General features: G+C 39.4%; 1 protein-coding gene across 1 annotated transcript in view; it reads right to left on the reverse strand.

Moving 5' to 3' along the window:
• Positions 1-5,931: 5,931 nt before the first annotated feature.
• Positions 5,932-15,098, reverse strand: part of GPX3 (glutathione peroxidase 3) — a 35,482-nt gene continuing 26,315 nt past the window's right edge. The window contains exons 3-5 of the mRNA XM_063445397.1: positions 13,802-13,919; positions 7,527-7,626; positions 5,932-6,483 (exon numbers count right to left, since the gene is read on the reverse strand). Of these exons, the coding sequence (XP_063301467.1) occupies positions 6,241-6,483; positions 7,527-7,626; positions 13,802-13,919 (461 nt within the window). The 3' untranslated portion in view covers positions 5,932-6,240. The remainder of the gene's footprint in view (positions 6,484-7,526; positions 7,627-13,801; positions 13,920-15,098) is intronic.

Here is a 15,098-nt window from a genome sequence, read left to right on the forward strand (position 1 = left end):
GGGGAGCTGTTTGGAGGGAAGTGAGAGTGTGCTGCAGGACCCCTCTGCAGAGTATAGTGGCTGGCTGCAATCACAATGCCTCCGGCCCACCAGGGAACACAATCTGCCCCCTCCCCATAGCAGGTAAGAAGCCGGGAGGGAGGACTAAAACTGAATTTAATTAAAAAAAAAATAAATCTAGACAATGCACCCCCGCTCCCATCCTACACAAACACACACTGCATTCACTATACATTCACTATACACACAGCATCTAATACACATAAACACTACATCCACTACACAAACACTACATTCATTACACACACACACACATACACTCTGCATTCATTATACACACACACTACATCCACTACACAAACACACACTCTGCATCTAATATACACCTCATACATTACACAAATATACAATTTGCATGTACTATACACTCTGCATCCACTACACACATTCTATATCCACTATACACACACCACAATCAGTACACACACTGCACCCCTGGGGGCGGCCCTATGGGTGGACTCAGGGGTAGGCCCTGGGGCCTTGAGCTGTGTCAGGGGCCCCACAATTTATCATGGCAACCCTGTAAAGAGTATATGCATAAAGTGTTCATGGTAAAGTCAAACAAACCTAAAGCCATGGGGGGGAAGCAAAAAGCCTAGAGTACTTAGATCATTTGTCACCTGGGGTGACATCTGTATTGGCACACAGTCATCTCTTGTGTGCATCTCCTGACCCTTCTTTTGGATTTCTCCCAATCCCCCTTTCCCCTTGTATGTCTCTTAACTTCTTTCACCTTTTTTGTGTGTGCCATGTTTATTCTTCATCTATTAACCCCCCCTTACCCATTGTCTGTTTCTTACCCTTACACCTTTTTTGTCCCCCACATATATACACCGTGCCATGCATACATAGATATGCATTCACAGACACAATTACAACATAAATACTCTATTATACAGTCACTTACACATACCTAGACCCAGTCATAAACAAAGACACACATTCAGATGCACATAGACACACTATGTAACAGTCACTTTACACACACATGCACAGTAATGCAAGAAGCCGTCACACACAGACCCCACATACATAATTACAGGAACATAGTCACTGTTACAGGCACAGTAACCTGCCCCTATCCCCCCCATTTTTGCAGCAGAAGGCACCCACATTGCTCTAAAAAGACAGGGGAATTTATCTGTTTGGAAGCAGAAGCCACCACTCTGTAAGCCTGTTACACATTTTGTCCATTTGTCATGCAAGAAGCAGGGCATCAATGTAAATGTCATTCCAAGGTTTCAAGTATGAAGCTCAAGATCTTTAATGATCTATCGATCGGCATCAGAAATTCATGGAGAACATTCTTCGATCAAACTAGGATACTCCTAAAGAATGAGAACTATATGTGGTCTTTTCCAGTAGGACTAAGATTCAAATATAAAGATAAAATGGAAATGGTTAAAAACTCAGCCTCTTTAAAACAATTGCTGCCATCTAACAAGCTGGAATGATAAAAAAAAAAAATAGGGTTTTTTTTGTTTTTGTTTTTTATATAGGATGGATGTTTATAATTGAAGATAATTGTTTTATGGTGAAAGGAGGCAAAAACATTTCCTAAAATACATAAAGAATTTGATTTCTAAAGCATATACATAGAAGGGTATGGTCAGCATCCTAAAAAGTACACAGATACCTATAATCGTTAGGGAGGCTGTTTTGGCACATAAATTAGGAGTATACACTGAAATGTATGACTAGAATCATAATGGTGAAAGGGAATAGATTATTTTGAATTTTTTTTTTCTCCTAATGACTGCACTTTAAATGATAAAAAAGTTAAAACACTTCATATATTAAAAAGTAAACAGAGATATATGGTTTTATGGGAAAAGATACGAGGTTAAAATATGTTGCGAAATTTGCGCTAACAGAACGCAACTAAACATCAAAATGGTAATGAAGTCACTTAAATATTCTCACTTAGAAAAAGGAATACTTTCCCTGTAACACCTTCTCAGGGCTGGAGGAGGGTGTACTATTAAATGTTAAAATGACACAATTATTTAGGTTAGGAGTAGGCATTATTAAAGGTTAGTGCACGAGGATTGAATACGACAGTGATTTATATAATGTTAGTTTTTTGGGGGGTTTTTTTGAAAAAAATTTCATTAGTATTCCCTCCAGATTTTCTGATATGGGTTAGAAAGTGAGGTGTGTTAAAAACAAAACTAAACAATCTTTGGGGTTACAAAATAAGATAAGAAATAGCCCCCTTGTACGGAAGATCCGTGTCCTAATGAGTGATAACTGCTTAAAGAACAAATTCGGTTAATATAACTATGACATGCTGAGTAATTATCACTAAATAATGACTTTTTGTTGTTGTTTTTTATTATCTGAATGTCCTGCATCATCACCGCTGGAAGCGGCTTAGTGTATAGACAGATTAAAGTATTATACAAAATAAACAAAATCTAGATCTGATTAAAGAAGTTACAGAACCTTTCTTCAAAGAAAACTATTCATAAGAGATTTCGTTCCCAATGATAGGTTGTGCTTATAAGTGCACCAAAAGGGGTCATCTAATCAAATTGGGTGCTCAGGAAAAAAGACGGAATACGTGGAATCTAGCAGAACTATATAGATTTGGATAGTCTAGAGAAGGAAAATAGGAGTGCACTGTCAAAGGAAAGGGCTGATAAAGTTAAGGAAGTGAGGGACAAAATTAATAGTGTCTTAATTCAAAAATCAAATTATTCTCTTGATCGACTTAAAAGGACATAGTATCAGGAGAACAAAGCCGATAAATTATTGTCCAGAAGATTAAAAAACAGAGCAAAAAAAAAAATAAAAATAGTTACTAAGATAATGCAGGGCAACAATATCCTGCTTAATCCAGAGAAAATAGGTGAGGCGTTTCAGAAATTCTATACAATCTGCCGGAGAGACAACCCGCTATAGATATAGCCGGTTTTCTGAATAACTATAACTTCCCTAGAGTTTTGGAAGAGCAATTGGGTAAACTCAATGAAGAAATTAGTACAGATGAAGTAGAAACAGCTATAAGAAAACTTAAAACTAATAAATCACCAGGACTTGATGGGTCTAGTAATCTTTTATTCGTCCCTAACATAATATTAAAGAGGCTCTTAGGAGGACATTTAATAAAATTACACAAACAGGAGAGATACCGAGGGAAATGTTAAAAGTGCACATTATACCCTGTAGTGGAGTAGTAATATAATCCACGGTATCTCCGCTGGTAGTCAGGTTTCAGCATACAAAGTACAGGTAGCGTAAAGATAATCCCTTTTTCCCCAAGAACTAGGCGACACATAGTTTGGGAGTCAACTGAGCTTTTATTCCAATGTCACCGTATTTATACAAGTCCCCATGCAAGGGTTTCCATACTGGCATTGCATGGGTTTTCCCTTGGTGGACTCTGTGGAAAACTTAACCTGCAATGCTATTTCCCATCATGCATTGCTGTACTGTAGAGATAATTGCGCAAGAATATACTGTTAATTACATTCTCTCCGTACAGCAAAATATACCATTTCACATAAAAATACATAACTTGTACAAATACTCGGAATTGTCCGAATGACCCTTCATTGAATGGCTCGGATCTAAACGCACCATCTGGCGAAATACCGCTCAGATCCGTTCACTAGAATAGTAAAGCCATTCGAATGAAGGGTTCACACGAACACACACTACAATTATACAGTAGAAAGTGAACTGTTGGAATATGCGGGTTCGTGAGCTTTAAACTGTCGAACGCCGCCCTATTACTGCTTGAGTTAAGAAGGTCACTATATGATAAGTTTGGGTTAGATTGTTCATCTTCTAATTTTATATATCTTGGAATTCAAATAACGAGAAACCCTCTTAATCTTATGGAGAGTAATTTTATGTCTCTACTTAAATATACTAGTAAAAAATGTAAAGAGTGGAAATCTTGGGAAGTTTCGTAGTGGGGAAGAATAAATATTGTAAAATCATATATTCTACCAAAATGGATCTACCTATTTTGCATGTTGCCTGTAGCCTGTCCAGATAGTTGGTTGAGTTTGGCGCAATGTATATTCAATAAATTTATATGGTTGGGTAAAAATCCACGTATTAGTGCCAGTCGTTTAGCACGGAAAATCAGCCACGGTGGACTGGGGTTACCCTTGTTAAAAGACTATTGGAAAACCTGCATGTTAACACATTATTTATACTCAGTTTGATAATGTTAAAGAGGAAATCTGGTATAAAATAGAAATGGGTTTGACAAAACTAGTGATGTTACTAAAGAGTTGATATCAATATTTTGGCAGAATAAGGGGAAAGAAATACTGTATAGATATTCAATCAAAGAGTATAGTATTTAATAATCTTTTGAACACATGGGAAAAACTTAGAATTATCTCAGGCCTCCCATTATCTCAATTAATGTATAATGTTGCAGACTTAAACCTCTCAAAATGGATAAAGGCTGGCCTCAATAGAATTAAAAAATACTGGATAACGATAAGATTAGGGATTTCACGCTGCTAAATACAGATTATGGTTTAAATAATAAAGAAATCTTTAATTTTATTAGAATAAAGTGTTACCTACAAAAACATTTAATTCCAGACAATTCATCCAAACATATTAAACTAGGAAAAATGATAAAAAGGTATGAAAATGAATAAATTAATTACACGTTGTATGGATTTAATTAAGGGTGACCTTAATAAACCGATTTTACCAGCGATATCAATTTTTAATTCTTGCTGCCATTTTTTTTTTCTTCACTTGTGAAGATTGGAAAGAAATCACTGAAAACCGTTAATAAAAACATCAATTGTTTAAATCTGATGGAGATACATTAGAAGCTTTTGAACAAATGGTACTTAGTCCCAAGTAAGCTGTCTAGAATGTATCCCAACGCCTCAGACAGATGTTGGAGATGTTTAACATACAGGGGAGATTTCCTCCATATATGGTGGGAATGTCAACCCATTCAATTATTTTGGAATATGATCCATACAAAAATTCAAACTTTACTCTCTAAAAAGTTTATCTTTGAACCTAGATCACTTTTATTACAATTAAATATTCAAAATATTCTTGGCCCTGCCTCAAGGATTGTTACACATATTTTAGTAGCAGCAGAGATGCTGATTGCCAGAAACTGGAAGCAGGCCTCAGCACCTTGCTGGGAGCAAGTGAAAATTCTAATTACCGTATATATCAAAATTAAAATGGAGATGGGTATATGTAGGACAACATATGAGGAATATCTAAAATAGCTGAGACAGATTAAGAAAATTTAAGTCAGATATAGCTCCCCATGACGTTATATGGTAAAAATGGCAATGAGAGAAGAAAGAGAGAAATTTATATTTGTCTCTTTCTCTCATCTTTCACTTTTTTCCTCTCCTCCCCCTAGCAGAGAACTTTAATAATACATTGTTTTGTCTTGTTTGCCATGTCTGATGTCCTATTTGTTTTTTATACTTACCAAATTGATGCTAGTAGGTAAACAGTTTAATATTGTGTACATGTTATGAAATGTTTGTAGAAATGACTACAATAATAAAATTTAAAAAAAGTAAATATTAAAAAAAATAAAATGTAAATGTTATTGCAGAAGTGGCTTAAATGTGTGTGTGTGTCTGTATTTGTGCAGCTGGGGTCCATGTTTTAGACAAGTGCTGCTATTCTTCCTGTGTTTGATCTCTGGGTCTGCCCTTGCAAGCAGTTCTAAACAATCAAGTTTTGAGAGAACCACTATAGAGATACCTGATGATATCCCGCTCACATTCCCCCCTGCAGTGTTTTACATAACATTAGCTCCGTTCAGAGGAAAAAAGTGCAGGAAGATACTGCATATCATCATATTTCTGATTTCAATACTCCCCTTTCACAAATGCGTAAAAAAAGACACATACATTTTAAGATTGGCAAGATTTATTGATGAATGACATGAATTAAATTTGGTCTACAGATTAAGTAGTAATTAAGAGACATGGCTACACTATGGATCCCATCCCAGAGCAGCACAGCAGCTTGAATGCACTAAAGAGCAGCTGCACCACATACTGGTTTCCAGACAAGTCCCACACTCGCGTGCTTTTGGACTTGGCTTTCATACAGAAAGAATCCAAAGCTAGCTAAAGTCACTACTGATCAGTCACAGCACAAAGAAGCACAGAGATAATCAGGAATAGAAAATGTTGTATAAGATATTGACACAGTGTTTTATTTCTGCTCCCTTCCCAGCATAAGGATACTTTGTTGACCATGCTGAGGCTTCATGAGGAAAATTATATCTCTTTTCACTTGAGCGACTGGTGTACGAGGATGCCAACGTCTCCACGGCCGACCATCCGGTCCCACCAAAAACTTCTCAAAGTTCCACTTGACATCATTGGTCTTGAGGGAGTCCCAGAAAAGGCGGTTAAGTGGGTTGCCTATATTATTACCCACCGGAGGACAGGAGTTCTGGTAAAAGAAAATAAAGTAAAGAAATGCTATCATATTTGAAATTCCACTGTTGTGGACTTACTTTCTACAAAACAAATGACCCATAAGATGATTTTCTAATTTGTTAAGAAAATAAATAATTATGAAAGCTGAATAATCAAGATTACTTGATCAAGTTTGCTAGGAAGGTAATGGGGGCTAGTTTAGTTAAACATTACACAGCTATTGACTATTAACACATGAATGCCATGGTTTTTTTTGTTTTGTTTTTTAAATACATTTAAATTTGCAAATAAAACTGACCAGTGTTCAACTAAAAGGTGCACACTTGGTAAATGTTATCACAATGTGTTTTTCAAGGACACAAACTAGCTCATGTCGGGTCCTGATTGGCTGCTAATAGATATTTTTAATTCAGTCCCTGACCAAGTCTATCTAGAGAAACACACACCTCTCAAGTTTGACTTTGTAAAGTCCTCTTAGTGTACAGGAACTCAATAAATAATGTTTCCATATCTATCACAGGTCCCTGTTTGACATGCAAATAGATACAGGCATTGTGTTTCAGACTTCACTCTGCATTTAGCAACAGACACTTCTTTAACCCCTTAAGGACACATGACGTGCCTGACATGTCATGATTCCCTTTTATTCCAGAAGTTTGGTCCTTAAGGGGTTAAAGCATGGGTTGTGGTCCAAAAGAACCAGTGTCCAGAAACCAGCCATGGACAGGACAGATTTGACCTTTTGGATATCAGCATGGTGCCTATTCTTCCAATTCGATGTACGAAAATTATGAACGAAAAATTGGTTAGAAACGGTGCTGCAGTTCCCAAACTCTAAATGGCAGAGAACTGAGCAGTGAAACTGTATGACCTATACACCAAAACTGCTTCATTAAGCTAAAGTTGTTTTGGTGACTATAGTGTCTCTTTGATGTTTTTGTTTTTTTAGTAGCTTAAAGATGTTCCTACTCAAGTTAAAAGGACAATATACAATGACATTAAACATGCAGATCTGAATTATTTTGAAAGGGTTAAAAATAGTCAATTTTTTGATACCTTCAGAAATGTGTATACTTTCTGCTCTTTTTTCCCATTAATGTCCCCCTTTTCAAACATCTGGAATTTTGGCTCAAAACCTCCACCAGGACGCACATATCTGCAAAAAAAAAAAAAAATAAATAAAAAAAAAAAAAGGGTGACAAAACAATATATAGATTCTTTTTATTTAAACTAAAAATATAAAGAATGTTTGGTGCCATTATCCTGTCCTCTTTTTTTTTTATTTATTTGTTTAACTCATTTGTCTTGTTTTCGAACAAGCTATTGCTCTTCTTTTTCTGACATTTGGAGTTGCCTTACAAATGTTTGTGTGGCTCTTTGGTTGAATATATATATATATATATATTTATTGTTTTAATAACCTTTCTTTGCCTGTTGACTACTGTTATATTTAACAGTTTAAATAAAAATAAAGTACAAAAATAAAGCGAAGATGGCAATATCAATAATTATTAAGAGTAATGTGTTCGATTAATCTCATCCTCCGAGCTAGAAATATTTTTGGTAGTTTGGTTATATATTATAAAAAACATTATTTCCTTTATTATTTATTTTAGTAAAACATTATTATTATTTATTGTTTCCTTTATTTACAAATACTATCTGAATTTCCTTTCGCAGATTGGTTGCTTTTCGGTCACTAGACATAAATATTTGACTTTATGATGGAAGCAGTTGAGATAATTTAAGCAATACCTTGTCTGTATTATCTAAGTTATATGTATGTCATTAGTAAACTAAATATGACATCTTATTTGATACTAAACAATGACAAACTGTCTTCCATTAATGTTGTTTATGTATTGTCTTTTCAATTATACTCAAATAATTACATTTAAAAAAAAAAAAAAAAGTAGTAAAAGCAATACCAGCAACAACAAGCCACTTTATGCTCAAATCAGTTCCATGCACATACAGCCCAACATGTATCAGTAAAATTCTCACTCACAGGGCCAGTATAAAACACGTGCACACAGGGCATACACGCAGAGGTGGTGCAAATACACTGCAAGGAGAGGTATTTCTGTCACAGTGTGACAGATATTGTGTGCACACACCTCGGAGACGTACAACACATCAGCAGTATGCTGTGCCAGTGCTATTGATGGCTGCCAGATGCAAAAGAGAGCATACCACTATCATGAATGAGCAAAGCCAGCTGCAGCATGGGACTTATGGGGACAGTAAAATGTTACACAGATTTTGCTCTGGTACCCCTGCTGGCCTCCTTATCCTCTTATAATAGCTCGACCTCTTAAAATACCACCCACCTGACCTAGTCCACTCAGGGCAACCTGTAAACACAACATTTTAGGTATAGACATTCATGCAAACCAACTCCAAAAAAATAAAATTGCTTTTGTATGCATGTGTCTCTGTATGTGACGTGTGTATGAATATGTTTGAGTGTGTAAGTCTCTTGGAATGTGTATTCTATGTCTGTGTATGTATAGTGATGTTAATATGTGTACCAGGCCTCACAACAGTCATTTCGAGGTCCTGTGGGAAACGAGGGAACTGTCCCAGGCAGCAAAGTGCAAGTGCATCAATAAATGCTTTCACGCATTGGACCATGCATGGTCCTGGGGGCTGGCCAGGCAGCCTGAAGAAAAATGAGATGTTACATGAAGCAACCAGATACCTTGGTAGAGAGAGATTGGAAATGTCCAGCAAATGTACACTGTCCTTACAAGATTTCTGGGCCATGCAGGAAAGTGCCTATTTAACCCAGAGATGGATGTGTCGGTCTGTCTACGCTCAATTAAGTAGCCTACAAGCAGTGCATCATTAGATATTAATGCAAGTAATATAAAATAGAAATAACAAAACTCGGAACACAGCAAGTGACCAACTTTGATTGGGTATCAAGAATTGCCCAGCATAGAGTTTTCCCCATTCAGAAAATAGAAGTCATACCAAGTGCCTCAGATCAAAACTAGATCATTTCGAAGTGTACCAATTAAATTATTTTAATTAGAAGAAATTAGATGTTTAGCTGTAGATTAGTGATGTGGCGAACATATACTTCAATAGGCAGGCGAATTTTAAAACCCACAGGGACTCTTTCTAGCCACAATAGTGATGGAAAAGTTGTTTCAAGGGGACGAACACCTGGACTGTGGCATGCCGAAGGGGATCCATGGCAAAACTCCCATGGAAAATTATATAGTTGATGCAGAGTCTGGTTTTAATTCATAAAGGGCATAAATCACCTAACATTCCTAAATTGTTAGGAATAAGGTGCTTTAAAACATCAGGTATGATGTTGTATCGATCAGGTAGTGTAAAGGTTACGCCCGCTTCACAGTGACAGACCAAACTCCCCGTTTAACGCACCGCAAACAACCGCAAACAGTCCATTTGCACAAGGTTGGATGCCGAGCTACTCATGTCCTGTTCCTCGTCCTACGTGATCTCTCTGAAAGTATGTTCTTCCCCCCAGCCACGTACAACACCACGGGTACCAGATAGGTGACAACGAGCACCCTGGGATGCCTGTTGTGGTTGGTCTTCCTCCTCCTCCTCAAAGCCACATTCCTCCTCTGACTCCTCTTCCTCACAATCCTCTTCCAGCGTTGCCACAGGTCCAGCAAGCAATGCTGATAAGGCTGTTTCTGGTGGTGATGGTGACCACAACTCTTCCTCTTCACGCTCATCTACAGCCTGTTCCAACACTCTTCGCAGGGCACGCTCCAGGAAGCAAACAAATGGTATGATGTCGCTGATGGTGCCTTCGGTGCGACTGACTAGGTTTGTCACCTCCTCAAAAGGACGCATGAGCCTACAGGCATTGCGCATGAGCGTCCAGTAACGTGGCAAAAAAATTCCCAGCTCCGCAGAGGCTGTCCTAGCACCCCGGTCATACAAATACTCGTTAATGGCTTTTTCTTGTTGGAGAAGGCAGTCGAACATTAGGAGTGTTGTATTCCAACGTGTCGGGCTGTCGCAAATCAAGCGCCTCACTGGCATGTTGTTTCGCCGCTGGATATCGGAAAAGTGCGCCATGGCAGTGTAGGAACGCTTGAAATGGCCACACACCTTCCTGGCCTGCTTAAGGATGTCATGTAAGCCTGGGTACTTATGCACAAAGCGTTGTACGATCAGATTACACACATGTGCCATGCACGGCACGTGTCAACTTGCCCAAATGCAATGCCGCCAACAAATTTCTTCCGTTGTCACAAACCACTTTGCCGATCTCCAGTTGGTGTGGAGTCAGCCACTGATCCACCTGTGCGTTCAGGGCGGACAGGAGTGCTGGTCCGGTGTGACTCTTTTTTTAGGGAAGTTAACCCCAAGACGGCGTGACACTGGGGATGTGGAACAGTACCTGGGGAGCTGGGGGGGTGCCGTTGATGTGGAGCAAGACGCAGCAGCAGAAGAGGACTCAGCCGAGGAGGTTATGGAAGAGGATGGAGTAGGAGGAGTAGAGGAGGTGGCAGCAGGCCTGCCTGCAAGTCGTGGCGGTGTCAACACCTCCTCTGCAGAGCCACGCATTCCATGCTTGGGAGCCGTCAGCATGTTTACCCAATGCGCAGTGTAGGTGATATACCTGCCCTGACCATGCTTTGCAGACCAGGTATCAGTGGTCAGATGGACCCTTGCCCCAACACTGTGCCAGACATGCCATTACTTCCTTTTGCACAATCGAGTACAGGTTGGGGATTGCCTTTTGTGCAAAGAAATTTCGTCCGGGTAGCTTCCACTGCGGTGTACCAATAGCTAAAAAAATTTTGAACGCCTCTGACTCCACCAGCTTGTATGGTAAAAGCTGGTGGGCTAAGAGTTCAGTCAAGCCAGTTGTCAGACACTGGGCAAGGGGGTGACTTTGTGACATTGGCTTCTTACGCTCAAACATGTCCTTGACAGACACCTGACTGTGGGCAGATGAGCAGGAACTGCTCAAGGCAAGAGACGGAGGGGCGGATGGTTGAGAGGGGGCAAGGAGGACAGCAGTGGTTAATGTGGCTGAAGATGCTGGACCAGGAGGAGGATGGCGGCTTTGAGTTTGTGTGCTGCTTGTACTCATGTGTTGATCCCATAGGTGTTTTTGATGTGCGATCATGTGCCTTCGCAAAGCAGTTGTACCTAGGTGGGTGTTGGACTTCCCACGACTCAGTTTCCTTTGGCACAGGTTGCAAATGGCATCGCTGTTGTCAGAGGCAGACACACAAAAAAAATGCCACACTGCTGAGCTCTGCAATGATGGCATTCTGGTGGTGGACACAGCATGCGTTGATTGGCGTGCTGTCTGGCTGACCCCGGGTGCCGATGCATGCTGTCTGACTGTGCCACTAGCTCCTTGCGACGACCTCCCCCTGCTTTCAACTCGTCTCCTCCTCCTCTCTTTCCGCCTGTTCTTCTTCTCTTCTAGCGGGCACCCACGTGACATCCACGGACGCATCGTCATTATCAACAGCTTCACTTGTATCTGACAACTCAGCAAAGGAAGCAGCAGTGGGTACATCATCATCACACCGTACGTGTGTAATGCTGCCTGACTGAGACATATCCCTGTTATCTACATCCTCTGGCAATAATGGTTGCGCATCACTCATTTCTTCCAACTGATGTGTAAATAACTCCTCTGACAGATCAAGTGAAGCGGAGCTGGAGGAGGATGGTGCGTCAAGGTTCCGAGCGGAAGCTGCAAAATATTGGGTGTCCTGTGTTAGCCAGTCAACTAAGTCCTCAGAACTTTTCAAGTTCAGGGTACGTGGCCTCTGAACACTGGGCATTATTCTAGGGCCAAAGGGAATCACAGCACCACGACCACGACGGCCCCTGCGGGGTGGCCTGCCTCTGCCGGTCATTTTTTTTTCGATTAGTGGTACTATGCGTGCAAGCTACTGTGACAACAGATATGAGTGGCACTGTGCACTGGCAGAAGTTGGCAGAGTAGACGCTGTAGGCCTGACACACACGCTTGCAGACAACTAACTGCTATTCAATCTATTAAAGTCAACAAAATTGTATTTTATTTTTTAAATGTACACTACTGTTACACCAGATATGAGTTGCACTGGTGTGACACTGTGCCCTGGCAGGCCCTGAAACGCACACTAGTGAAGGAAACTGACTGCTATTATATTACAGTCAAAAAAGTTTTGTTTTTTTAAATGCAAGCTATTGTGACACCAGTGAGTGAGTGGTGGCACTGGGCAAGTGGGCACAGTATATGCTGTGAGCCTGACACACAGGCTGGCAGGCAGGCAGGCAACTGCAATTACATTACACAGAAAAAAAAAAAAAAAAAGCAGACTGATGTTCTAGCCCTAAAAAGGGCTTTTTGGGGTGCTGTCCTTACAGCAGAGATCAGATGAGTCCTTCAGGACTGTAGTGGACACTGAATACACTAGCCTAGCTATCAATTTCCCTATCAAATCAGCAGCAGCTACACTGTCCCTCCTCTCACTAAGAATGCAGCTTCACAATGAATGTAAAATGGATGCTGTCCAGGAGGTGGGAGGGTCTGCTGCTGATTGACTGGAATGTGTCTGCTGACCGTGGTACAGGGTCAAAGTTTACTCAATGATGACGAATAGGGGGCGGACCGAACAGCGCGTATGTTCGCCATCCGTGGCGAACGCGAACAAGCAATGTTTGCCAGGAACCATTCGCCAGCGAACAGTTCGGGACATCACTACTGTAGATATAAAAAAAAAAAAAAAAATTGTAGCTGCGGGGCAGCATGGAGGAACCTTTTAAAATACAAAAAGTTGCATTCACAATACGCACATATAATCTGTGCCCCGCAAAATTGTGTCTCTATTGGCTTTATTGAAAACGCTCACATTTACACACTGATGCATACAGTCACACACACACACAAATATGCATAGGAACAAACTCATACATACATAGATGCTCACACTGTAACATCTGTGATTTAACCCTGTTCACACCACAATGTTAGAACGTTCCATGCTGTCCAAATGGCATTAAAGCCCACTATGGAAGATGGCTTAGCCTTTCCTAACGTTGTGAATGGGTTAAACAGGCATCTGTGAAAATAAGCAGCTGCCTACTGAAAAACAACCATGAAAACTGAAAGACCCATGCATTCAATTGGCGGAGGTCAAGATGCATCCTTAACTGAACAACCACTAAAGTCAATGTAATTGCACTTTGCAGATTCTTGACAACTTGGCACAATTAAATTTGTTAAGGAGATTTGTTGAATTTTAGGCTAGACAATTCAACTCAATGGCGAAACCTTTATTCTTGTCCAAAAGACAGCATTTTAATTACAATCTTCATATTCTACTCACTTTAATCCCAGGGGAATTTCCTCATTACTCCCTGGTTCCTGTAGTCCAAACTGGTTACATGGAAATCCCAAGATGACAAGCCCACTAGAAACTAATTCGTCATGTAGTGCATTCAGTTCTGCAAAATAAATAAACCATTACATACAAAAAACGCCTCTTGAATGTATTTTTTTTTTTTTTTTTAGTAACAAAAAAAAAAAAAATTGAGGTTAGTGAGGATTGGTTGTTTATGGACAATCCACTCTCCTGCAGTAATATTTCAAATTAGTCTTTTTTTTTTTTTTTTTTAATCACCTTCACAACACTACCTGCCAAGTTGCCGTGCTTTAGAGATTATGTAATATCATATTTAGAGTGTGATGTTATGGCATGGGATCCTGTATATATTATTTATATAGCACTTTCAAATTCTGTCACGCTGTACAATGGGTGGACGAACATACACGTAATTGTAACCAGATAAGTTGGACGCACAGGTACAGAGGGGTTTAGAAAGGGTAAAAGTTGCTAGAAAAGCATTCACTGAGGGCTTAGTAGGTTATTAGACAGCTGCAGGAGAAGAGTCAGGGTGTGGGGATCAAAAGCTGTTATCAGATGAATTAATATATAATGCAATTGTAGACATGGATCTAAGGCATTACACAATTTGAAATGTAATTCAATCAAATCTTACAGTCAGATTTTTGAAAAAAAAAAAAAATTAAGGAAAGAGGTCAAATGCTAAACAAATATCTTGTGGTTAAGACATGTTCACCAGCAAGATGAGAAATGAATGGGTCTCTAAGGAGAGAAAAATTAATATGCCATGTTTTTGGAAGAACACCCACAGTATTTTCTAAAATTAATGCTTATATGGTTCCCTGTAACAGTTGTTCTGAAAACAAACAATCTTCAAAGCAAATCAGTAGTCCAGGTTTTGTAAGCATCACAACGGGACTGAAATCTGGAAATTCAATTCAAAATCAACCCTGGAGTCTGAAAGCAAGCAGAGTTGCTGCTGTTCTCAACAAACCATAGCTGTAAAACTGAGCAAAGGCTCCAGGTCCACACCAACGGTCCAGGTTTTGACCAAACATCATACAGAATCCAAAAGTAGATAAATTCTAAGCCAGTTTATTGGGTCGAAAAATGAAATGGAGATAATTCTCAAACTGAAGTACCAATATTCATTAAACATACATACCAAGTTACAGCCTTTAAAAAAAAAAAAAAAATCAAATTTAAGTTCTATGGTACTCCATTTCAAAACAGCACAGCAAATTTTATATATTTATAGGATTTATTACATATAATATAA

This window comes from Pelobates fuscus, chromosome 3 (assembly GCF_036172605.1).
Source record: "Pelobates fuscus isolate aPelFus1 chromosome 3, aPelFus1.pri, whole genome shotgun sequence".
Lineage (NCBI taxonomy): Eukaryota > Metazoa > Chordata > Amphibia > Anura > Pelobatidae > Pelobates > Pelobates fuscus.